General features: G+C 29.5%; 2 protein-coding genes across 7 annotated transcripts in view; both read right to left on the reverse strand.

Moving 5' to 3' along the window:
- LOC117167751 (mitotic checkpoint protein BUB3) overlaps positions 1–5,010 on the reverse strand; it is a 6,838-nt gene extending 1,828 nt beyond the window's left edge. Inside the window, exons 1-4 of the mRNA XM_033352910.1 lie at positions 4,845–5,010; positions 4,545–4,760; positions 4,389–4,458; positions 2,102–2,412 (exon numbers count right to left, since the gene is read on the reverse strand). Coding sequence (XP_033208801.1) covers positions 2,102–2,412; positions 4,389–4,458; positions 4,545–4,739 — 576 coding nt within the window. The 5' untranslated portion in view covers positions 4,740–4,760; positions 4,845–5,010. The remainder of the gene's footprint in view (positions 1–2,101; positions 2,413–4,388; positions 4,459–4,544; positions 4,761–4,844) is intronic.
- Positions 5,011–10,470: 5,460 nt separating this feature from the next.
- LOC117168464 (tight junction protein ZO-1) overlaps positions 10,471–26,119 on the reverse strand; it is a 154,016-nt gene continuing 138,367 nt past the window's right edge. For 5 of the 6 annotated variants that reach the window (XM_033354133.1, XM_033354134.1, XM_033354137.1 and 2 more), the window contains 12 exons: positions 23,946–24,097; positions 23,550–23,844; positions 23,293–23,464; positions 22,986–23,211; positions 22,717–22,891; positions 21,418–21,627; positions 18,040–18,384; positions 17,706–17,941; positions 15,265–15,460; positions 14,555–14,970; positions 11,757–11,968; positions 10,471–11,551 (listed from right to left, as the gene is read on the reverse strand). In XM_033354133.1, the coding sequence (XP_033210024.1) occupies positions 11,337–11,551; positions 11,757–11,968; positions 14,555–14,970; positions 15,265–15,460; positions 17,706–17,941; positions 18,040–18,384; positions 21,418–21,627; positions 22,717–22,891; positions 22,986–23,211; positions 23,293–23,464; positions 23,550–23,844; positions 23,946–24,097 (2,850 nt within the window). In that variant the 3' untranslated portion in view covers positions 10,471–11,336. The remainder of the gene's footprint in view (positions 11,552–11,756; positions 11,969–14,554; positions 14,971–15,264; positions 15,461–17,705; positions 17,942–18,039; positions 18,385–21,417; positions 21,628–22,716; positions 22,892–22,985; positions 23,212–23,292; positions 23,465–23,549; positions 23,845–23,945; positions 24,098–26,119) is intronic. The other variant, XM_033354135.1, reaches the window with a different exon arrangement.

Below are 26,119 nucleotides of genomic sequence, written 5' to 3' on the forward strand. Positions count from 1 at the left end.
AATATCAAATACTGTAATTCAAACCCTTCATAAACTACAATAATAAGGTAAAGCTGAACCTTTTTCTTTAATTTCACATTAAAGAAGGTTCTCAAAGCACCTACGGCCTTGTAAAAAGTGGTGTAGCCATTGATGTTGAAATCCTGATTGACTGTGCATTAATTGAAGTTGTTTTATATCTTACACTTGAAAATTTGAAAAATAAATCTACAAATTATCCATTTTGTTAAGAAAAATCATAGAAAAACTTATATGAATTCAGGGTGGCCATCCACCCGGGAGAAAGCCGGGAGGGAAATATTACACGGGGAGATTTCCCGTATTTCATAATGTGCGCATTTTGTAATTTTTTAAAGTTTAGAAATCATATAATTTTCAAAGTGTTTAGAATAATTAAAGATTAAAGGTTCACACTATTTCTAGCAATATTTAAAATTCTGCAATTATAAACGGTGAATTCACATCTTTTATCACAAAAATATATCCAGCCGTTTTAAATTTAACTTGATACTACATGATATGATACTTATCAATTTTAATCGCTTTAAATTTTAACTTATTCAAATTTCAACGTTTTCAATCTTTAATTATTTAATTTTTAACGCTTAATTATGAACAATAAAATTGCAATTCCTCTGAATTATAAATGGCCCAATGTCCAAATCTGAAAATATTCAAGTTTTAACGTTTTAACATTGTCATATTTTCGAAGTTTTAATCTAAAATCATACTAGCTTCGTGATTCTTCAATACAAATTCAAATTCTTTAATTTTTAACAGGTCGACTTAGAAATGATATAATCTAACTCCTTTTTTAATTAAATTGTGCAAAATTCCGTATATTTTTTTAAATTTCAAACGCTTACAATTCGAAATTATTCATTATTGTTCAAAAAATATTTAAAACCTTTTATTAAGAAATTGGTTTTATAATGGATTTTCAAATTTGCATAATTTCATGTTAGGAAATGGAAATCCAGAAACATGAACATGTGATTTGCGCGCGTGCATTTACTGCTAGTGTGTATCTAGTGTGCTTATCTGTATTTTCCTCATTATACATAAAAATTTTCTTATCTTATTATATAATTTAAAGTCAATCGATTTCTAGCAAAAAAAGGTTTATTGTTTTTTATCGACTTCCGCAATAGATAATGTATGAAAAACTGTGGATATCGCAAAGAATTTAAAGTTTTTTCTAAACCGGGAGAAATCACGAATATTTGCCGAGAGAACTAGGAGAAAATCTGCAAATTACCTAATAAATTATTGTAAATATTATACATGATTTATGACAGTGCTTTTGGCTGGAAATTAGTATATATAAAAACGAGTTTTAATATAAAATAATAAAGTTTCGAAGAATTTTACTGTTAGAATCTTTTAACAATTTTTGATTGTGTTAGTGTTTTTCGGCAGTAATTGTTATTTTTAATTTAAAAAATAGATTTTAAAGAAGACTCAAAGTTTTTAACAAATTTACGTTATGGTAACATTTTAAATTAAAAATTGGTATTTTAAAACAAGTCATTATAGTTTGGACCGAACAAATATCATTACATTTTAAACGTTTAAAGGTTAATAATTTTTTTAACAATTTTAGTTTACGTTAGCGTTTTACAAGTAAATGAGTAACGAATGGATGGTCATTTTTAGGTATTGTGTTCTCATTCAATAAAGAAGTTAATCATAGAAGTCTTTAATCGTTATCATAGAAAACATATCAGTCCGATTCTTATGATGAACGCGCTCAAACAATTTTGCAGTGGATTTTTAAATTTTATCACTTCAATATAGAATAATCATTCTGAATTCCAATGCGTCGAACTTAAGTAAATCAAAAGATTTTATGATGATATCAATGGCATATTTTAAAAAGCCGCTGCAAGGTAGTTTAAAATTTATAATTTAAAATATAGCACATGGAACCAAAGACGAATTTTAAAACTCACTTTGATGAAAACCATACTGAAATTTACGCGTAAATTTTTGATTGGGTGGTAGGTAGGAATTTTACAACTTACAATGAAAATTTCTAAATACTAGTGTTACTATTGATAATATTTAAGTCCAAATTCAATTAATTTTTTTTTAAGTATACCTGTTCGTTGGGGAAACCCTTGATACACCTTGTCTGGTATTTCAAACTGCTTTCTCGACGCTGGAACATGCCAGCCATATTTCTCAAGTCCCATATGCACACTTTTCGTTTCGCTGTGCCGACTACAAATTTGTCTCCACAGACTGATAATGCGAGAACTACGTCAGGTTGAAGATAACTGCCCACACATGTGGGACTTCTTGGATCCCAAAGTTTTACTGCAGCGTCCCAACCTCCAGTCAATATTGCATTCACTGCCCCACAGTATTCTACTTTTCTGATGGGTTTGTCGTGTGCTCCCATTACGGATTCTACAATAACCAGTACAAAAACAATTTTTTTAAATTACTTACTATTTTTTTAAATATTGAAATATTAAAGTGAATTGAAGTGAGTAAAGACGCAAGGACATTAAATATGTATTTAAGGCTATAACCGCAGACAATTGCGTTATCTGCGTGTATTAGGAAGGCTCGTATTTTCCAATTTTGGAATTTCGTTTCTCTCACATACCAAGTTTTTTCTAATACCTAATGAATGCTCTCCTTAAAGTTTAAGACAAAATTGTTAAATTGCCAGTGTTTCAAATACCACCAAGTTTCTTATTGATTTATATTTAAAAAAGATCTTCATTTAAAATAAAAAACAGTTTTCAATCAACCAGTTGCATTTTTAGTCAAAAAGGATTAAATTTCTACAACAGATAATTTTTTAAACCAAAAAGCCGAATTTTAAACAAAGAAAGATTTTGCAGTAAACAAAGAACAAAAATTCATCCGAAATATGGAATTTTCATGCTAAAAAGAAACTAATTTTCTACAAAACAGTTGAATTGCCAAACGGAAAATATGAATGCATGTGTGCTCGCCCTACTAATTTTCTAATAATTACAAATGAGCCGAACAGGCTGATGTTTGGAAACATAATTTTCTAACTTTTTAAGTGGAATGACTTTTTAAGGCACTCTTGGTTAGTGGTGACAAATTTGAATTTTGAGTACTGCTGGAGTTTACTAACGTTTTTAAAAATATTTTTGTTTATAATTCGTCATTAATCGGCAATTTAAATACCCGCAGTAATTTTTAAACTCATTTTCAATTGTTTAAACATTTGAGTTTTAATTAAATTATTACAGTAAAATAATTGCATAATTGATTAAAAACATGTCGAAAGTATCTAAATAGTTTTTCAAATTCCCGCTGGTATCAGAGGTGACAATTTAAAATACAATAAAAAATACTAAAATATGAGTAAAAAAATAAAATAATTGCATCCACGTGAATGGACTATGATGAAATAAAACAATGTAAATAAAAATAAAAGCTTAATCATGAACTGATATCTCATTATCAAAAACCGATCTAGGAGCAAAAAAAAACGTACTACTCGAAGACAAATTTAAATTATAAACAAATCTTCAAACCTGAATTACATGTGTGAGTATTAATGTCGTGAATTTGCAAGATGTTTCCTAAAATAAAGTTAAAATGTTTCTATATTATTGAAATGTTCCTGTACGAAAACCTTCTAAATTCTAAACCTAAAGTTAAGCCTGAAGTAAAGTCAAATTTTTCTGCATTATTTAAATGTCCCTGTACTAAATTCTTCTGAGTTCTTAAGATGAGTTCTAAAGTGAAAATCACGTTTATCAAAATTAAATATCAAGTATTTAAATTAAATAAATTTGTTTAAACAGTTAAATTTTGTTAAATCCTTTACGTGTATTCTTAGAAAACAAATTCTTACTTAAAAATATTTAAATCTGTTAAAAATTTGATGAAAAAAAATGTTTCTCCAGCTTTTTTTTAGGTAAAATACATATAAATAGATATTTAAATAAGCCTTATTTAAATAATCATGAAATCCTTTTACTACATCAATGGTTAAAATACTCATAACTAAAATTGTTCAGACACTTGAAAATTAGTTAAAAAATTTTTAAACATGTTATTGATTCTTCTTCTTTAACGAATTCTGAATAAGATACTGAAACACGAAATTATTTGTTACATATCATCCCATGTTAATCGTAGATTAACAAAAAGCTGCTTTTTCCATGTTAAATTAATGGAAAACTTTATGGTCTTTGAAGCACGAATTAACATTAACCGATTGGCTTAATTGTAAAGATAATGCTTTTGGGTATTCGAATGAAACTGCGGGGGTAAAAACGTTAAAATTCTAGAAAAAATAGACAAAGTATAACTAAGAACCAGCCTATATTAATGTTTTACGTAGTCTTCGAAGAAAAATTTAAATTCTAAACAAATTTTCAACCATACATTACCTGAGTTAGTATTAATGTCGTACATTTTCAATGTGTTTCCTAAACCACCGCTGTAAGCATGTACTGCATCCTGAAAAGAATACCTTCGTAAAATTGAAAGTTCACAACAAACAAATGATTGAAAATAAAAATAGACATTTAAGATAAATAAAATACCTGAAAGGCCACGTCTAGTACAGGTAAGTCATGATTATACTTCAGCCTCAAAGAATTTGCATGAATATCATACAATCGAACAGTACTGTCCCATGACGAAACAAGAAGAAATTGAGTAGAATTCGGACCAAATTCTACTGCCGAGATCGCATCTGACGGCGGTGACTTTAATTTAAATTCTGTACGAGACTCCATTGTTGTATAAATTTAATAAACCTATGTCAAATAAAGAAAAAACCGAAAAACGATTGTTTGTATATAACCTCAAAATTGGTTGTAACCTTAAATATGAAAAATTACCTGATTAAATTTGTTTAAACAAAATTTTCAAATTCCGGGGCACTTTTTTCTTACTCTATTAATTATTTTACAAATATATATGAGCAAAAAAGAGTAATGTTATTATTAAAAAGACAATAACTGCTGTTATGCTTTTATTCGCCTAATACCATGATTACTATAATTACCATCACAGTAAGTTTGAAAATTCTGTAATTTACCGATTTTCAAACGAGTGCTGCCAACTGAAATAACCTAATATTTTGATGGATAAAAACAACAACTTTATATCAGAGATATTATATTAGTTTTAGTTTTCGTATAAGTAAAAATATAAATTTCTGATTAAATATCAATTTTTAGTCAAACTATATATATGCAAGTACTCACTATTTCTTCCACCCTACTGAGATTTAGGTTATGTTACACATGCAATCGTAATGCACGTACAGCACACGTCACAGCAAATACAGCATGTACGTCACATAGCGTTTATACGGTTTTTGTCGGTTTTATATTTTACTCGGGAAACGCAATAATGCGATAATAATAGAATAAAAATTGTTAACCATGAAAAATCTAAAATTTAATCAATCGAAAAATCAAATTTGTTAGGAAATGTTGTTGGGTTTGAAAATTGGCGCATTTTGTGTTTGGATTTTGGTAGTGGATAAAATAGTTAAATTTACTAATTCCAGATGGCATTTATTTTTTTCTTTCTCACAAGTTGTAATAAGGAGGTAGTTACAGATATAAGCAACTAAACTACACTTGTTTTTACACGTTGATCAGTGGTCCAATGTTTCAGTAGCGAAGCCAACTTCCGACGTAGGGGACAATGATCATCATTTTTTACACTTCGGAACGAAATTTTTGCTTCACTTAAGGGCATGTGACACAGCTAAATACCTATATTACCGACCTCACTTTTTCCGTTAACTGAATGTTTTTTTGAACCTAAGAACTTTTTTTGTAAATAAAATATCGAGCTGAAACTTTGGGAAATGTATTAGAGTACAATAAAGTACGTTTAGGTACTGCATTTTGGTAGGAACGTCACTGAAAATTATTTCATCTTTTTTCTGAACCTCAACATTTTTTGAACGTTCGAACTTTTTTTATACATAAAATATTGGTCTCAAATTTTGAGAAATGCAAGAGCCGAAAGAAAACTACGTTTAAGTACAAAGCTTAATAATAAAAAATAATAATAAAAGCTCGATATTTTATTTACAAAAAAAGTTCTTAGGTTCAAAAAAACATTCAGTAAACCGAAAAAGTGAGGTCGGTAATATAGGTATTTAGCTGTGTCACATGCCCTTAATGCATATTTTTTTTATATTCATTTTCATTAAATTTACCAATATCTGATACCTTATGCAAATTGTAGCCTGTATTTTTATTTCCTAACATTCAAAATAAAAACAATTTAAAAAATTATTGATAAACAGATTAACAATATTAATAATTTTGAATTGAAAAATTTATAAATCAAACAATTTTAGATTGGTATTTCGAAAAAATGACTATAATTAGAATGGAATTAAAAGGAATTGAATATTGTATCATTTCCAGATAAAGGCGTTTAAAATTAAATAATGAAAAAATTAAAGTGTTTCAAATGGACAAAATATAATCAAAAGCATAAAAAATGAAAAGCTCTGGACTAAAAGTTTGAAGATTTAAAAATTTCACTAAAACGAAGTAGAAATTTTTTCGTTTCGAGTTTAAAGCGTTTAAGACTAAATACTAAATTGGATGTTTTTAAAGCTTTTGAAATGACAGAATTTTAACTTGTTATTACATACAAAAATTATAATTATATATCAAGGTGGACCACAAAAATGTTTGTAAGATTAAAAAATAGATTCACATTCAAGATTAAAATAAATTTTTGCTGTTCAAAATGAAAAAACGTTCGAAATAAAGTAATTTAAAATGGGAAATGTCAAAAATGACAGAATTCTCCTACAGAATATTGACAATTAAACGAATCCGAACTTTATTTTAAACTGAAAAAGCTTTTAGTTACCAAGAATTGTGATATTAAAACTATTTCATACTCAAACCCTTTAAAATTTCAATTATTTTTAGTAAACTGAAATCGTTTAAAAATTAAAATGTTTTGAATGGTTGATTATATGTACTTTTCAAGATTCTACAATTTTAATTTTAATTACAAAATTAAAACTTATGAAAAGAGAAAATTGAAAATTCATCGTTCAACATGAAAATTCAAAAAACTAAAATTAGTAACCATTAAAAAATTGAAAAAATTTTCAGTTACTGAGGTATAAGTTTCAGGTAGTTTTATTTTTTCTATTTTGTTTTTTAAAGGCACAATTTTTAATTCTTAACTTTTAAACCCTTCAATTTTTAATACTGCATTTATAATTATTATTCATTCATGAAATATTCCAATCACATATTTGTCAATTTTACATTATTCATTTCTTTTCAATCTTATACTAAAAAATGGTCAATTCTGAGATAATAAATTTTAAAAATGAAGAAAAAAACTACTACAAAAGATCGGTATGATTCCAATTTTTAAAATTGCACAATTTTAAGCCTTTCAGTTCGAAATTATTATTTTCTCCAGTTGTGCTTGAAATGTTTAATATAATTTTTTTTATTGTTTTTAATTTGAATGAAAATCGTTTTATTACAAATAATTTAAATTAAAAAATGAGCAACTGCCAGGTCTTTCAATTTGATTTTTAATAATCCAAATTTATTAAATTTAAAGCTGACTAAAATTAAAACCAAACAATTTATAACGTTTCAATGTAAAATTATTTAATATAAAACCGACTAATAAAGCTTACCATATGAAATTTTGCAATTTCTAAACATTTAATAGTGAAATTAATCTGACATTTTTAATATTTGAATTTGAAACTTTTATCGGTTCGCGAAGGTTTCAATTTACAATTGTTGAATTATTAAAGTTACCAATTTTTTCACAATATTAACAGTCAAATTCTGAAGATTAATCAAAAATATTTCAGGGTGGTGTTTAAAAACAAAAACAATTTTATGCCCATTTCGCCGTTATGGAACATTTTTCCAGATCATTAATAATGCGTACGTTCAATAGGAATATAATGAAGAACCTTCTAGCAAATGTAGTAAAAATATCATTTTTAATTGATATTAAAGACTTAAAAACTAAAGATCCCTAAATTGAAAAATAATCAAATTTAGTTTTGACTACCTTATTTTTGAAGCAAACCATATTTTAGTTTCAAGGCCTCAAAAATTAAACTGTATGCATTTAAAACTATAATTATAAATTTGAATTATCCAAATTTCAAAGATGATAAATATGATTATTATGTACCATATCAGATATGTATCACTATTAAATATTGTAAATCTTTCAAGTTAAATTATTCTAAAAACGTTAAAAATTATAGGTATGCTTTCTAATTGCAAACTTTCAAAATTATTCAATTTAAATTTGAAGCGTTAAAAATTAAACAATTTAAAATTTTGCTTAAAAATCAAAGCATTCTTAAATTAGGATCTGAAAATCGAGTCGTTCAAAAATTTTAATTATCAAATTGTGCATCATAGTTTTTAAAATGCAATCATGGAATACATTAATTTCAAATCGGGCAGGCTCTACACTTTAAATCGCAGAATGTCTTGAGAACAAGGTTTTTTCTTTTCTTAGGAAAAATTAGTCTAGGTGTATTTTTTTTTATTTATGAAGAAAAAAATGTCTATGAAGTTATGCTAATTTGAATGTTGTGCTTTACTTAAAAATAATGTTTCGCTTAATACTCAATAACTTGTTATTTAATTAAAGTATTTTTTTTTTAAGATTCTGGTAAAATTTATCTTTTTTTTCTAAGCCTACCAGTAAATTAAAACAGGTTTACAATTTACCAAATCACGGTGGGTTTTTTTTTTTATAAATAATAAGAGTCGATTTTCTCGAAAAATCCACACTTATTTTATTTTTTGTTCAGTTTTACATTTATAAGGACGGCATCTTGTGAGTTTTTTATGCAGGCTAAATAAGTTTTGCGTTCAGAAGATTTTTTTGTCATAAAATCAAATTTTCATATTTTTCTCGAAATAACAACGAATAAGAAATAATGTTAAGAAAGAAGTTAGCAGATTTAAAATATTCCTACAAAAAAGTTCTATTAATTATTAAAAAATTCAATTTTTTCATTTCTTTTTGCCACAAACATACTTTAGCCTGAATAAAACTTATAGGATATTTTATTTATACGAACAATATTTTTTAAATATTAAAGGTAATAAAAACTGTGAAAAAATGTAGCAATTTCTGCAGAAAGAAGAAACCTCACTTATTTATATAATTTAATATTTAGAAAATAACAAATTTTATATGTGTGTGTGTGTGTGTGCTTTTTTGAGGAAATCGAATTTTATCATTTATGGAAAAACCGCCGCTAATTTTCAAATGTTGACCTTTTTTTAATTTTCTGGTGGATTTCGAAAAAAGACGATCAATTTTACTAGAATTTGAGAAGATTAAAGAAAAAAAATTGGGTTAGCCTCATTTTCTCTAAGAGATTTTTAGTATTAAGTATAGAACCTGCTTGATTTGAAATGTATTCGGTCGATTTTAGTCTAAAGTGAAAATTAATAACTTGAAAATCAAAGAGTGAAACTTCATGTTGAAGCCAATTTTGTAATATGCCAAACTGACGTATACTACCTTGATCAAAAAGTTCTCGGAATTTATTTTTAAAATTAAAAATATAAGTTTATTCTTGAATATTGATGTGGTCCCCTTCAAAGTAATTCCCATCGACTGCGACGCACTTATGCCAGCGCTTGATCCAGCTCTCAAAAAATTTTTGATACTCAATTTTCGGTATGCCCATCAGTGCCGTTTTCGATTTTTGTATTATCTCCGATCGGCTGCTAAAACGCGTTCTGCGTAGTGGTTTTTTCAGTCGATCGAACAAAAAAAAGTCACAGGGAGCTAAATCTAGCGAATTTGATGGCTGCGGAATTGTATTAGTTGAGTTTTTGGTGAGAAACTCACGGATAATGATGGTATTGTGCGACGGGTGCATTGTCATTAAATCCATTGCAAAAATCGAAATTTGCAAAAAAACAGATGCACTCAAAATTGCGTTACATTTACAAATGTCAAGCTAGAAAGCTGAAATTCGCAGGGAATATTGTTGAAAGGTGTCAACCTACAGAAATGAAAAAATGTGAATCGGACAGCAGGGGGCGCCACACGGTGATGATTCCGGAAACTTTTTGATCAAGGTATTATACTAATAAACTGTAACATTTACATGATAAAAAAAGTCGCGGAAGAAAAACGTAATGCGAGTGGAAGCATAGAAACTTCAATGTGGACAGAATTAATATATTGTAAATTATTATATATAACTTCTTTTGTACGTTCAAAAAACTCATGACATCGGAATTTAATAAAGAAAAAAATGAAAGCCATTATAGTGCCCAAGGATATATTGAATTATCAGTCACGTTTTTATATTGACATATATATCTATATATATATATATATAGATAGATATTTAATAAAATGGATGATTCATAAATATCATACTTGTAGAAATAAAAAAATACTGAAATAATAATGTAATGTAGAAAACGAGAGGTAAAAAGGAAATGAAACAAATTCTTTCATCAACAATGAAATCGTTTCTTTATTTAATAATCGTCGTGTAGCATAGATATTCAACACTTTTTGTTACAGATTATTCTTGCTAATAATTAACAATTGAGCTTTTTATATAATATAGTATAGAAATTTATGATAAACTTAAGACATACACAATTCATTACTCATAGCATCGCTTGAAGGAACGAACGATCTGCGGATTAATTATCTAGTGCTGTACAATTTTTATTACAAGGTGCAACTCTGAACAGAAATTCCTCAGCAAACTTAACAGGAAAAATGCATATTTAAGAATCTTCTAAAAATAACATGTTTTTTCCACGTCCTCGTCATTAAGTTATTTAAAAAAAAGCAATTAAAATCAACCTTTTCGTACATATACGAAAACATACAAAAAATTTGAAATTAATCACTGGAGTCGCAGATCGTTAGTTATTGCTAATAAATGCAGCGTAAATAAATCTTGACAAATAGTGTCTCCTTAAACGTTATTGGTACGAAAAAACGCCGTAAACGTAAAAAAATCACAATAATCGTATCTTTAGGCTATATTCATAACCGACGTCCTGACGTTTGACTGATTGAGAACATATAATAATTTTCGGGAGCAAGGCTCTGTTTACAATAAATGCGGAGCGAATCATCGCACCTGAGAAAATGGGGCGACAATCCTCTCATTTGGTATCTCAGCCTTACTTGCCTCTCATCTGCGAACGGCCGCTCAAAAATACGTAACTCGAGAAATTACTACTCATCTCAAGTATTTCGCCGTCAAAAAAGTAATTCAAATTCTCATAGAGAATCTTTTTAAAAAAAGTCTTCCTAGTGAGCTTCATTCTATCGATTAATGACCTCTCTGATCGGCTTTAGAAATGATCGAGCTTCACGATGACGTGATCCGAAGAAGGATCCGGCAATTTGACGTTCAACCAATCCGCATTTCTTCGATTCTCAGTGTCGGTGGCTTTCAAAGCCAGACGATGTGCGGGAGTTGCATTGTGAGGAACTTTCAGTTCGACGGCTTTTCGAAACTCGAGACCTCGTGGTCCACACTCTACCAAGGGGCTAAGCATCTGCTCACCTATTTGAAAAATGAACAATTATGAATCAGTCCTACCAATACTATGAATAATGTTAAGGTCATGATAGTTATGAAAATGTAAAATCAAATATCGTGCGTGCAAAACTATCCTGATGATTCGGATTTAAGTCGAAGAGACTTTAATGAAACCTTGTCACCAGGTTCCCTCAAATCCACCACCATGATTTGAAAAGAGTGAGCTCACCATGGTGCATAGGAGGGGAGATCGAGGACCAATGGCCCCGAGAATTTTTACGCGACTCTACAGCATTAGCGGCGGTTATAGTGAAGTAGATCTCTTGGTAAGTGTCGGAGGGAAGGGCACCAGGAGGTATTGTCAACGAGACACCCCCTGGACCTTCCAAAACACCACCGTCGCTACCAAACACTCCTCGTGCCTTCCCCATCGACCTATGACTAACCACCACCCCTCCGTTAGTTCTTCCGGATTATTATTCTCCTTCCCATCACCAAATTCTTAATTAATTTGCATTAGATAGGCATTTTATAATCGCTCAGCTGAATAAGGGGTACCCAATTCTGCAATCACTATACATCACTTGCAATCATCTGTAATTAGAGACTTTTAAAAGTAGGGAGACGAATTTCAAATTCGAAACATGACAAATTGAACTACTATTTTAGATTATCATGTATAAGATTGCAGAATTGCATACGCTTCATTAGTTTACAATATATTAGATTTTAGTTCACAATTTTGGATTAAAGCAGAGGCTTGTTCCACACAAGCACTTTAACTTAAAAAAAAGCAGGAATTTTTTCTGAGCCTAAATGATTGCTGAACTTAGGGATTATCCGTACATTACGTAACAGCTTCGGGAGGTTATAGACTTCATATCGTTATAATTAGTTTAGTATTTTAAATTCTTCTCATCATTCTGTAAACAAATATCCACAACAACAAAGTTTTTTCACCAATTTTGATATTACAAATACCAGCAAAATCATCTAACATTTTATAAGTTAATGGGGTTCAGATAAGATATTAAAAAGATTCCAATTGATTTCAGAAAATTTTCAACATTTCCAAATATTTTCAAGGATGTTTAAGGAATTTCTACGGATTTCATGGGGTTTTAAAGATTTTAGGGTATTTCAAAAGATTCCAAGGAATTTTCATCAGCTTCAAAAAAATGTCAATTAGAAATATTTTAGGATTTTATAAAGGTTTCCAAGGATGTTTCAAGATATTTAAAAAATGTCAAAAAATGTCAAGGAATATCAACAAATTTCATTTAATGTCACGTAACTTCAAAGGATTTTAAAGATTTGAAGAAATTTTCAAATATTTCAAGGTATTTCCAAATGTATCATAGTATTAAAAAGATTTTAGGATATTTCAAAAAGTATCCATAAAAACAGAGTTTTTTGACAATTATTTGTCAATCTTATGGGATTCCAAGGAATTTACTTATATTTTAATCAAATTTCAAAGAATTTATTCATAAGAATTGAGGTATTTCAAAGATTTGAAGATATTTCAAAGGATTTAAAAGATTCTAGGGCATTTTAAAAGATTCCAAGGAATTTTCATGAGCTTCAAAAAATGTCAAAGATTATAAATATTTTAGGATTTTATAAAGGTTTCCAAGGATGTTTCAAGGTATTTAAAAAATGACAAGGAATATCAACAAAATGCATTTAATCTCACGTAACTTCAAAGGATTTTAAAGATTTGAAGAAATTTTCAAATATTTCAAGGTATTTCCAAAGACATCACAGTATTAAAAAGATTTAGGGTATTTAAAAAAAGTATCCGTAAAACAGAGATTTTTGACAATTTTATGAAATTCCATGGGATTCTAAGGTGTTTGATAATATTTTGATCAAATTTAAAAGAATTTATTCATAATAATTTAGGGATTTCATGGGTATGAAGATATTTCAAAGGATTTGACAGATTTAAGGGCATTTAAAAAGTTTCCAAGGAATTTTCAGGAGCTTTAAAAAATGTCAGATTAAAAATATTTTAGGATTTTATAAAGGATTGCAAGAATGTTTCAAAAACTTACATCAACAATTTCTATAAATATTTAAAGAATGTAAACAAACTTCATTTAATGTCGCATTACTTCAAAGGATTTTAATTTGAAGAGATTTGCAAATATTTTAAGGTATTTAAGATATTTCCAAAGACATCATAGAATTAAAAAGATTTTGGGTAATTTAAAAAAAGTATCCACAATAACAGAGTTTTTTGACAATTGTATAGGATTCCAAGGAATTTGCTTATATTTTAACCAAATTTCAAAGAATTTATTCACAAGAATTGAGTGATTTCATGGATAAAAAGAGATTTCAAATTTTTTAAAGGTTTTAGGGCATTTTAAAAGTTTTCGAGGAATTTTCAGAAGCTTTAAAAAATGTCAAAGATTAGAAACATTTTAGGATATTTTAAAGGATTCGAAGTACGTTTCAAAATATTTAAAGAGTCTCAAAAATTGTCAAAAAATATCAAGGAATATCAACATATTTAATTTAATGTCATGCTACTACAAAGGGTTTTATAGTTTTTATGAGATTTTCAAATATTTCAAGATATTCACTAAATACACTGTTAGATTTGGTAATCTGCTTTTATAGATTTGAGGAGAAATTAAACATGAAGTAAAAATATCCAAAACGTCTAGTGCAGGGCTTCGATCTTCTAAACTGTTGTTAAAAATATCAAGTTAGTTGACTTGATGGAAGATTTCAGAAGATTGTATAATCTCCTTTTATATAACATTTATTAGCATTTATTATGGTCACAATCGTTCTTTGCAATTTTTCAGTTATTTTAGGTCATAATATTAAATAATTGCAAATATGTTCAAGTAATTATCAAATACTTTTTTACGAATTGTTACATGAGTAAGGTGAAGGATAAACAATTGGCAAAAAATGTGTGTTACGTAATTTATGGTTTGACCCTTATCTATTAAACAGTTTTCGTATCTACATTTGTTGATTTATTTTTTAAAAAATGCGCCTGATTCGTACCTCATATTGTGATGTTGGAGAGGCTTTCGATAAAGTTCGAAGGCACTGCCTCTTTGTTCTCTGCTTCCTGCCAAGTCTAATCCACTAGGTTCTCTGTTGTGTCCTGAATTTGAAGCGTTCAAATGTTGACCACCATTATTGCCCCCATGACTGTTGCTGTGACTATGGCCATTGTGATTGACATTATTGCGATTGTGTGCCATTCCAATTTGGCCAGCACTGTTGCTGTGGGAGTGAGTCGTCATTGGAGGACTGGAATGTGGATGCGAGTGACTGAGACTGTAACTATGAGATGGCGGGGAGGTATGATTGTGAGTGTGATTCGAGTTGATCGAATAATCGTTGCCTCGATTCGGGGGTGGAATGTTGTAATAATATTGGCCGCTGTTTCTCTGCACGCTACCACCATTTTCCGTCTGAAAGAATTTCGACTTTGTTTTATTCTACATCTCTAATATTTTAGGGGTGGAACACTTTTACTTTTGAGAGTACATCAGATTTTAAGATTGAAAAAATTTCAAAGATTTCACAGAGGCTTGAACGCCAGATTTCAAGAGTGATCAACCCCTCGCTTGTGTGTTATTCTTAAAGAAGTTTTTCAGTTAAGAATTGTTTAAAATCTGATTGGAATATATTCAAATCCGCTTTCAAGGATGCTAATCTGCAAAAATATGGTCACTCACAGCTTATTATGTTTATTAGATTCTCACCCCATTGTGCACATTCGATGTGGCAATCGAGTAACTTTTCGCGTGCTGATACAGACTATTTCCGCCATTCTCGTCTTGAATAATCGGCTGCTGTTGTGGTGGTCTGTAATTCTTGGGCTTCGGTGGAGGTACGGGTTTGTAAGTTCCACTGGGTTTTCCTTGTGGAGGCGGAACTGGTTTGTAATTGTCCGTTCGGCTACAATATAGAGAGCAAAATGTCTAGCATACTCGGGTGCCTGATATTAGGTACTTATGCAGGAAGAGGACATGGACGTGGACAAATGACAAGTCACAAATAAGAAATGTCAAATTTCAAACTAAAGTATCTCGTTTGGATACAAAAATTCTACAAGCTCTACGCAACGGTCGAGGCTTATGTGCCACCGCCCTGCGAAAAAAAGAACCTCGAGTCAATTTAAAAATTGACAAAAGGAAGAACATTAGTAATTTATAGAAATTCACCGGGACAAGGAAATAAGCCTCGGATCGACTAGAAGGCTTCAAAAAGTCGCACTAGTAAAATAAACTTACAAAGAAAGTCACATGGAATTACAAAAAAGTCGATAAAAAGAAGCATCAAATTTTTAAGGATAGTGAAAAAAAACAGTGTCATACACTGAAAGACTTAAATAATAACTTGACTTATTTCGGAATACACAAAATATAATTCTCATTTATTTATTTTCAAATATTCTTTGCACAACCAAAATAAATTTTAAAGTTACAACAATTTTTTAATAATTTCTTAATAATAATTAAAAATAATTGGCATAAGTTTTTAACCTCAGAAACATTCACTTTGAACATTTTAAACTTGGAATTACTTAAGAATTAGAGATTTGAACATGAGACTGTATAATTTGAATATGGAATTATTTACTTTTAATAACTCAGATTTCACATTTCAAAGTGCTCTCGATAAAATAAAAATAGGGTGGTTTTTCTAGAAAATAGGAGAATGAATTATTTTGAATAAAATGTATGTAGGTATTATATTGAATTCAATTTGAAACGCTTAAAAATCTTACGATTTCAAGTAAAAATATATTGTATTTAGAATAAAATAAAGGGATTTTTAGACACACGTGGAATTTCCAACAAAAAGACCAATTTTTAACAAAAGACTTGAGTTTTCAACTTAAAAAGTCGAATAATTTAGAAAACAGGTGACTTTTGAATCAGAAAAGGTTAAGTTGTAATCAAATAGTTGGTAATAAAACAAATTGAATAACAACCAAATAGCTAAGAACTTTTCAACACAATGGTTGATGTTTCGACCTAAAAAGATGATTTTTCAACCAAATGGTCGAATTTTTAAACAAATGAGTTTGAAATTGAACCAAATAGTTCAATTTTTAAGGCGAAACGACGAAAAATTGTTAAACACAGTTGAATTATCAATCTGAAAAAGTTGAATTATCAACCAAAAAGGTCATTTACAACCAATAAATATGAATTTAAACAAAAAAGATGACTTGTGTATAATAACAGATCAATTTTCAATCCAAGAGGATGATTTTTCTATCAAAATAGTTAAATTTTCAATAAAAAGGATGACTTTTTTACATAACAATTAAATTTTCAACCAAATGGTCGAATTTTTAAATAAAAGCGATTAAACCTCAACCAAAAAACAGTTGCATATTTAAACAAATATATGAATTTTGAATAAAAATATACGAATTTTCAACAAAATAGATGAATTTTTAAGCAAATGGTTGAACTTTTATGTTAAAAAGATGAAGGTTTTAGAATACAGATACATTTTTAATCAAAATAAAAGATAAAAACAGGAGTTTTCTACCGTAAACAGGAATTTTTAATCCAATAGGATGAGTTTTTCATCCAAAAGGCCAATTTTCAACAAAACAGTTTATTTTTTTACTAAAAAAAAAAAAGAATTTTAAATGAAATAATTAAATTTTGAAACCAATTCTGGAATTTTTAACGAATAAGAAATAATTTTCAACAAAAAATAGTTGGATTTTCTTATTGTGTTATATTAATTCGTTTCGCACTTAAGCGAAAAAAAAACAAGAAAAAGTGGGATAGTGTAAAGGGTGTAATTTAATTTTAAGTTAATCTATGTTAAACGTTTTCGACATAAATATGTCTCCTCGTTAGGGCTTTCAATCTGAGAAAATTAAAACAGTGAATACGGAATCACGAAATTAGCGATTTGGCCATTTCAAATGCAATTAATTAAAAAATGTCCAGTATTAAGGTTTAATTATAAATTCTTTAATTCTGAATGTTCTCATTGAAAATGTTACAATTTATTTTAGTTTTGAAGCGTAATTTTAAAAATTTCATTCTGATTAAAATTGAAACCAAGTATAGTGAATTTCTGAGAAAAACAGAAAAATGTCGATCAGTTGCCATTTTTTCAGAAAAAGTCGTACGATCCGAGCCCGGGAAATTAAAATGCTTGTTGTCTTTACCTATATTTAGCGTAGTCAGTCCTAATTTGAGGATCCTGAGCAGGAATTGGTTGAGCGGTGGATCTCGTAAATCTGTAAGGATCGTGAGGTTTTGAAACCGAAAGGCCGCTCTTCAAATCGTCAGGAACGTTTGGTCCCAGTCGGCCTGTAGACGTGTTTAAACCTGGCATGGGATAGACTGTATTCCCGTTCGTGTTATTATATGAATCATAGGAAGACATGCTGTCGTAGCTACCCTAAAATTTCGATGAAAAGAAATTGTTAGGAAGATCAAAATAATAAGGACCCTGAAAATTGGCATGTAGATTTTATTATTAAATTTAATTGCTCTTGCCGATTTTGGTTGAGGCCTCTCGAGAGAAGAAGTGGTGTTTGCTCTGTGGGGTGTTGCGTTGATGTAATTACCCATGTCCAGAACCGAGTCAGTCTTATTGATAAGTCTCTCCTGAGCTGAACGTCCAAGGGTTCCTCGAGGGGTCTGAGAAGTAGTCGGTTTGACGTTCCTATCGACACGAGGGGGGAGATCAGGAGGTCCTTGATGAGGAGATCGAGGTTGAGGTGGACCTCCAGGGTATTGAGTAGGCATTGTCGGAGGATTGCCACCCTGTCCTGATGATGAAAATCCATATTTACTATCTCCTGCACCTCCCTGAGATCTTCTCTTTTGTTGTTCAAATGCCTGGAATTGAAATATTGATCGGTGATTAAAAAATATAATGCCATCGTGAGATTCTACAATATAGTCCTACAAATAGAGGACAACGACTCGAAACTAAGAAAAAATCCCTGGCCCTTTCTAGGTTCTCGAAGAAGCCTAGTTATTTCAATTTTTAAATTCAAAACTGCAAAATTAAACAATTTATAATTTAGAGTATTAAAAAAAGTATCTCTAATTTATCAAATATAACGCGAAACAATTCTAATGAGTTTGAAATTGAAAATTAAACAAATGTATTGACAAATTTCAAATTAAAATGTTGAATGTTGTTAAAATTCCTATTTTTAAAAAATAAACTATCTTCAAATGAAGAATATTTGAAATTGCACAATTCCAAAATAGAAGCCATTAAAATAGAACAATTGGTAGTTTCTCATATAGAAAAATAATTCACATTGAACGTTTTAAAACTAAAATGTTGAACAATTGCAAATACATCCTTTGAATTGGAAATTTTACAATTGAGAACATTGTCAATTTTAATCCAGTCAGTTTTCAATACTTCAATCAAACATTGTAAGACTTGAACCTTTTTTATTTGGAGGAAATTGACTGTATTAAATGGTTTTAATTTGTAAAATGTACCATTTTTGAACGACTTATACTTGAACCAAATCTAAAGCTTATTAATTTTCAAACGATACACGGTTCAAAAAAGTACAATTTTTTATGACATTGCCATTTAATAATGTAGTATACTAGGGTGGTCACAAAAAATCTTTTAAAAAAATTTTTTTTCAACCACATGTTCGTCTGGGCTATAAACAAATCCAAAAATGTAAATATATTTTAAAAAATATTTGGAGGTCGCTCAAAGCGCTTTTATTAATTTTTCAATCAGATATATTAAGGCCAGAAATGTATTTTCTACATGAAATTGTAGGTAACTCTATGACAAAAAAATTATTTTTTTTAAATTCAAAAAAATGTTTGGTGTTTGTACAGGTAAAAGAAGTTACAATTTTTCAGAAACCTTTGCATATAAGAGCACATCATTTTTATATGGATCGTAAAAATTCTGGGATACTCTGCATTTATTAATGGAAACATTTACTATGGCGATCAGGTTAAAAATTCTCAATCCCTCACTAAAAATAAAAAATTACTATTTTTCATCACGTTTGTAATGTAATTAATCAATAAATATTCAATATTATATTAAATGTGATAAAAATACAACAAAAATAACGATTTAGAAATTATTTCAACAAAATAGGTTAAAAATAGTAATTTTTCATTTTTTGCGAGGGGTTGAATCTAAAAAAATTATATTATATAAAATAAGTATTAATTGAAGAATGGCATTATAGAAATAGATAGCCAAAATTTTAATCGAAAATTGGTTCATTGCATAACAAATCTTAAAAAGTAAAATACATATTGTGGTAAGAGAATTGTTTCGAAATCTCATTTTTTGATAGCATAATTTTTTTAAATTCTAAATAAAATTTTAGTAAAAAATTTAAAGCAGTAATCATTTTCGTCAATCTTTTAGAATTTATATTTCTTGAAATTATTATAATTCTATTAAAAAAAATAATTTTTAAACTTTTTCGGATTTTTAGCAAAAAATGTTATACTGTGATATCGTGATCTTCATTTTTGATTTTCTCGTATCAGAATACATTTTTTGGATCAAAATTTTTGTTTTTTATTCCGCATCCCCACAAGAAACATTATTTATCCGTATTCAAATACTCAACGTCAAGGGAGCATATGTTTTTATTTTTTAGTTTAACTAAAAATTGAATTTATTATTATTAATTTTGTTTGATATTGAAACAGTAATTTCAATTTTACAGAATGATTTCGATTTTCCAGAATGCTTTATCACTCTCCTAAAAGCTTCTATTTTGTTGATTTTTCACGGCTTCATTTTTAATAACTCAGCCTCATCTCCACAGTAGACTTGTCCCCAACTATAGTAACCCAGATTTTTGAAGAGCCATATAAAAAATGATTAGGAGTATAAATGTGCTCTTATAACTAAACCCCTAACCGTTCCAGCAAAATTGCAATTATTGGCACCTATACAGGCACCAAATGTATATTTTTTAATGCAAAAATAAATCAAATTTCTTCACTATAGATTTACTAACAATTTCATGCAGAAAAAACATATAATAAACTTAATATATCTACGATTGGAAAATGAAAAGCTCGTGGAAAGACCATTTTCAACATAAAAGTGGATTTGGAGCCACCTCTAAATATTTTTTTAAAATATATCAAAATTTCTAGGTCTATTTCTAGGCCAAATGAACATGTGATTCCATAGTGGCTACTAAAAACCTATAAAAAGATTTTTTCAACCACCGTATAGTATTCGTATAATTAATCTGCAAATTTATCTAACATTCATAATGATTTATAAAATGGACAAAATAGCCCTAATTTCAATTACTGCGAATTTTTGAGTGCCCTATGTGCGGTTGGTTATGTTTCACAGACAAAAAATTGTAGAAAGCATACAGTTATTTTTGTAACCAAATTTTTTTTGTCTAATTTTAATTTTAATAAATCCCAACCAACCGAAATTCTGGAGATTCTTTCTAGCAATAAAATAAGTCCTAAATCATAAGAATGTGATAAGAATTGAAACTTTTACCTTACATTAAAGTTAAGGCGCATAAATGTCTATAACTGTTGTTAAATAAGTAATTAGTACCTAATCAATTTCATCTAAACCACACTTAAATTTTTTCTTTCGAAACTAGTCGCAATTAACGTACCCAATAAGTTCATTAACTTTTACGTAATGAACATTTTTTAATTGATTGGTTTAGGCTTTCTTTTGAAATTACAAAATTTAAAAAAATTCCCGACAAGAAAATAAAATAACTATTATTTCCCGCGTTTTTTTTCGGTTCAATGGCCGGTAATCAATGCAAATAATATTATTCAAATGAAATCTTATGAACTTCTGGTTTCGTTAGCAGCTAACCCTTTTTTTGTATGATGAGAGTAAAGAGTTAATGAAGCAATGAAACTTACCTGATAGCTGGTGGTATACGGCGGAGGTGCGATGGCGTCATCCTGCGTAGCAATGCTGGGATCTGAGCTACTCTTGAGGCGTGAGGGTGGCCCCAAAGCGCCGGGAAGGGGAGGTGCGGGGCTTAATTCCAGATCGCTCTCCGGGGAGGATGCGTAGGAGAGGCGTGAAGTCATCGGGAACAGGAAGTCATCCGAGAGGGCCTCTTCCGGCTACGCTCACAGAAAACACGGGACTCCACATTAATGATTGTTACGTGATGTAGATTGTCAGTTTGCCAAGAGATGCAAAACAGTTAAAAGCTTTTAGAAAAGACTAGTTGCGTTTTGTGTTTTTTTACTTTATTCTAGACTTTTGTCCAGATCAATTAGTAGCATTTATTCTCTAGTGTTAGCGTAATGAATCTTCTTACTCTAGCGATGAATAACAAAGTAGCACCGATTTGGTGTGTTAACAATTAATAATTATAACGATTAACAAACATATTAAAACATGCAATAGACAAAATAGAAAATTTAATAGGAGAGATGCAATGATAAAAACGTGCAGTGAAAGTGATTAAGAATATTTTGAAAGCCATGCGATATGATTTTCGTTATTATTTTACCGTCTCTAATACTAAGAATAAAAAATGCAATTTTTTCTCTTTTGGAATGGCATCGATTATTTCTGAGTATCAATTTTTATTCTTGAACTAGAGACTCATGATCGAGGAGCTAGAATTTAAAGCACTGGAGAACATCGAAGGCGGGATAGGAATTTATATGTAGCCGAAGAATTGCTCATGAATGACGTTTGATTGTTGGGGTTGAGGTAATTGAGGTAAATTTGTGATTGAGGGAGAAGGTGGTCGAGGGGGACCTATGCTGTTGTTGTTGTTTTGCTCGCGAAAGTTGTTCGCATCGAAGGAAACGGGTGGTGTTGGAGGCCGATAAGGATGATACGGAGGAAGATACAGATCCGACACCATTTCTATGGGCTATAACCAACACCGGACAGTTAAAAAAACACAGTCATTTTTAAACATTGATATGATCTATCTTCTACTATTTTCCTCAAACCAAAATCTATCTCTTAAAAATCATTTTTACTCCCCACGAAATTTATTTTCTTGAATTCACTTTGGTGTCATTTAGATATATTTTTTAATAAAAAGGAGACTTAAAAACATAGCAAAAGAATAAAATGTCTTCCCTGTATTGGGTCTAGGAATTTTGTGCTCTGTCCGGATGGATTTTTAATATTTGTGAGTGGCACAAAAAGTGCATTCCCCAATTTAGAAGCAAGGGCTTACAAATTACCTTTGTCTGACTCATCCAGAGAGGACCTTGTTGCTGTCGATCGATTAACTCTCTGAGTTTTCTGTACCAGGATTCTGGTGTGGTTAAAGTGATTACTGCACTAAATGTATGCCCCCAAATTTTGTCCAGTTTTTGACACTGCTCTAAGAGCTTTTTGCTGCTCTTGTGTGCGGATCTGCAAGGGGCAGTATTTTCAATGAGAATTTTCAAGTTGATTTTACGTTTTAAAATGTAAATGCATGTTAGAAAGAAAATCTGGAAGAACTTACTTTGGAATACCAGCTCGCATCTCTTTAATAGCTTGCTTGGTTTCAGCTTTCAAGAAAATAACGATGGGATAGAACTGAGCGTAATTAAGACGATCGACAGCGTTTGGCGTGATATCCAAGAGGGCATGTTTCCCCCTGTCCATGACTTCTCGAATGGCACTGAGGCGAATAATTCCGGAAGTTTTAGAACTTTTGTTACCATTCTCTTCCGTTTGATTTTCCATTTCTGCGAGAAGATCATTTTATTAACATAAAATTTATTTAATTTAAATTGATTACTGTCTTAAATATAGATATTTTTACTCACGAGGGGATGTGAATTTATCCGGAAAGTCCTTGAGTAGTTTTTCCCTGGCAATATCGGCGACTGGACCGAATAAAACGACAGGTCTTATAAAGCCAGGATGTCTGAGAACGACGCGTTCGTAGGCTGGGAATTTACTTACGCTGTCGGAGAAGACTACATCGTCCCAGTGATCCTAAACGAGAAATGGCGTGTTTCAAAATATGAATAAAATCTATTTTAGTTTAAGAATTGTAGATTTATAGAATTATTGAACTTACTCTTCCGAGAGATTTGGAGCGTCGATGACTGCCTCTTCTTCTTCGGAAAAAGCTTCCCCTGCTTTCGCTCGCACTCAATTCTTTTTTCGTGGCATTAAATTGGGCAGTAGCAAGTTCTTCTGCGCGTGCTTTATTCGGGATAATTCCCTTCTGCACTTCCTGGTTGTTTCTTCCTATCCGGAAAACTTGCCAGGAACCTAGGACGCCATTGTGCAAAGTGTCTACCACGTGGAAAACATCTCCACTTCGGAAACTCATCTCGCTCTTTTCTGGTTGTTCGTAGTGAAAATGTGTTCTGAAAAATAAAGTGATCGTGTAAATTCAGCATTCTAATTAAAATTTATAAGATTAATTTTAATATTAATTTTGTATTCTATTAAGAAAGTTATGACTCACTTTATGTGGAAAGAATCCCCTCGTCCGGAAGCGACAATTTGATCGTATTCTTGCCGTCGGTGCTGAACGATGAGATCAATTTGTTCTTGCAGACTGAGTAAAAAGAGTACGGCTTCTTCCCTCGTCACGCCTTTCATATCCATATCATTCACCTAAAAGAGACATCATATGGTTTAAATACTGAATAGGGTGTCTCCTCAAAGCCTGGAAAAAAAACCATGAAAATTCCAGGTTTTTCCCAGGTATCTCAAAACTTTCCCAGGTATAATTTTTTAATCGAGTCGGAATATGAACCTACACAATTTCATGATTTTATTATAAATAATGTTTTTTTTTTAGCCACGAAAATATCTAAATGTGTATAAATATAACTATTCACATGTGTAACTAAATAACTGTTTTTTTCATTTCCGAAAGTAACTTTATTAAACGATAAGTAATTTTTTGACGGTAAAAGTATATAGGGATTTAATTCATATGTTTCAGATTGTAAGAAAGCTTTGAAAAATTATATTCCCAGATATTCTTAAATATATTATAACCATCGAATAAGTAAATAATTAGAACTAAAAAACAATTATTCATTTTTTAAATTTGTTCCTAAAGTCCATGAATTTGAATAATAATTAAAACAAAGATTTATTAAAGCAATTTTTAACCGAATGGTTAAATTTACCAAAAAAAATTAAACAAAATATTTAGAAAATAAATAAAAGTGAGGAATTTTCAACTAAAATGATGACTCTTTAACTGGAATAGTTGAATTTTTACACAAAAATATAAATTTTCATCCAAGGAGAATTATTTTCTACAAAAAAATCCAGTTTTCAACAAAATAGTTCCATTTTCAACCAAAGAGATTAATTTTCAATTCAAATTATTGACCATCAACAAAAAACATGAACTTTTAACAAAATACATGAAATTCCATCCAAACAATTGAAGTTTCAACTAAAAAAGACAAATATTCAACCAAAGATTTTATAGTTACATTTTTAATTGAATACATTAATTTTCAAGCAAAGAAATGAATTTTCAACGAAAAAGGTGAATTTTCAACCAACAAAAATAATTTTTTACCAAAAAAGAGGATTTTAAACAAAATAGTTACATTTTCAATCTGAGGAAAAAATTTGTAACCAAAATATGTATATCTTAATTTGAAATAAAAAATAATTTAATTAAACCAAAACAGACGAATTTTTAAGTCAGAGAAAACTTTCAGTAAATTGAGAACAAATTTTAATTAAATTGTACAATTTTCTAGCCAAAAATAAAATATATACATTTTACTTTAAAAAAATTAATTTCCAACAAGGAAAAATAAGAATTTTCACTAAAAGTGAAGCCCAGCAACACGAATCTACTTTTATAAATGAAAAATTATTGTTATTTAATTTTATATTAGATTAAAAAAAAAGATAGGTAGAGTCGATAGGAGTGTGTGTGATACGAAATTACAAGACTTTGATTAGTGTTATTTCAATTATTTGATCAGACTCTTATTTCAAATTTTGCCAGAATTATCTTTAGACTTGTTTTATCTAAACTTGTATCACGAAATAATTTTAATTTACTTTGTTAGTGTGTCGATGATTTTATTTTCCGATATAAATTGTACACGATTGTACTTTGCTAACCTGAAAAACTGAAGTATTTTTAATTGTATTATTATTATTTGTACAATTATTATTATTTACTTGCATTTTTATTCAAAAAATGAGGTTCATTAACACTTGTCCTTTAGTCTTATTTTAATTACCGGTACATAATTTATTATTAAAAATAATAAAAATGTACAATTTTTGAAAAAACAACAGATCTTAAAGAAAATATAACATCTTCCTACATTCATAAACAAAAATCAAATTAAAATACCAGATGACACAGTTACATATTAGAAACTTCTAAAAAGCATTTCAGTTACTTTAAAAATAATTGATTAAATCAATGAGTAAGGACAGCTTCATTCCCCCCCCCCCCAAATAATGAGAAATATACTCATCTAGTTACAATAAAAAATTTCATAACGAATTTGTTTTTTATTCAAAATTGCCACGTTATCACATTTACTCCTATCGATCCTACACCCTCGAAAAAACTCCGACATTAAAAAAAATTCTCTGACACTTCCAGGATTTCCCCGTTATATAAACACCCTACTTAATATTTTC

The sequence above is a fragment of the Belonocnema kinseyi genome, chromosome 2 (genome assembly GCF_010883055.1).
Source record: "Belonocnema kinseyi isolate 2016_QV_RU_SX_M_011 chromosome 2, B_treatae_v1, whole genome shotgun sequence".
NCBI classification, from domain to species: domain Eukaryota; kingdom Metazoa; phylum Arthropoda; class Insecta; order Hymenoptera; family Cynipidae; genus Belonocnema; species Belonocnema kinseyi.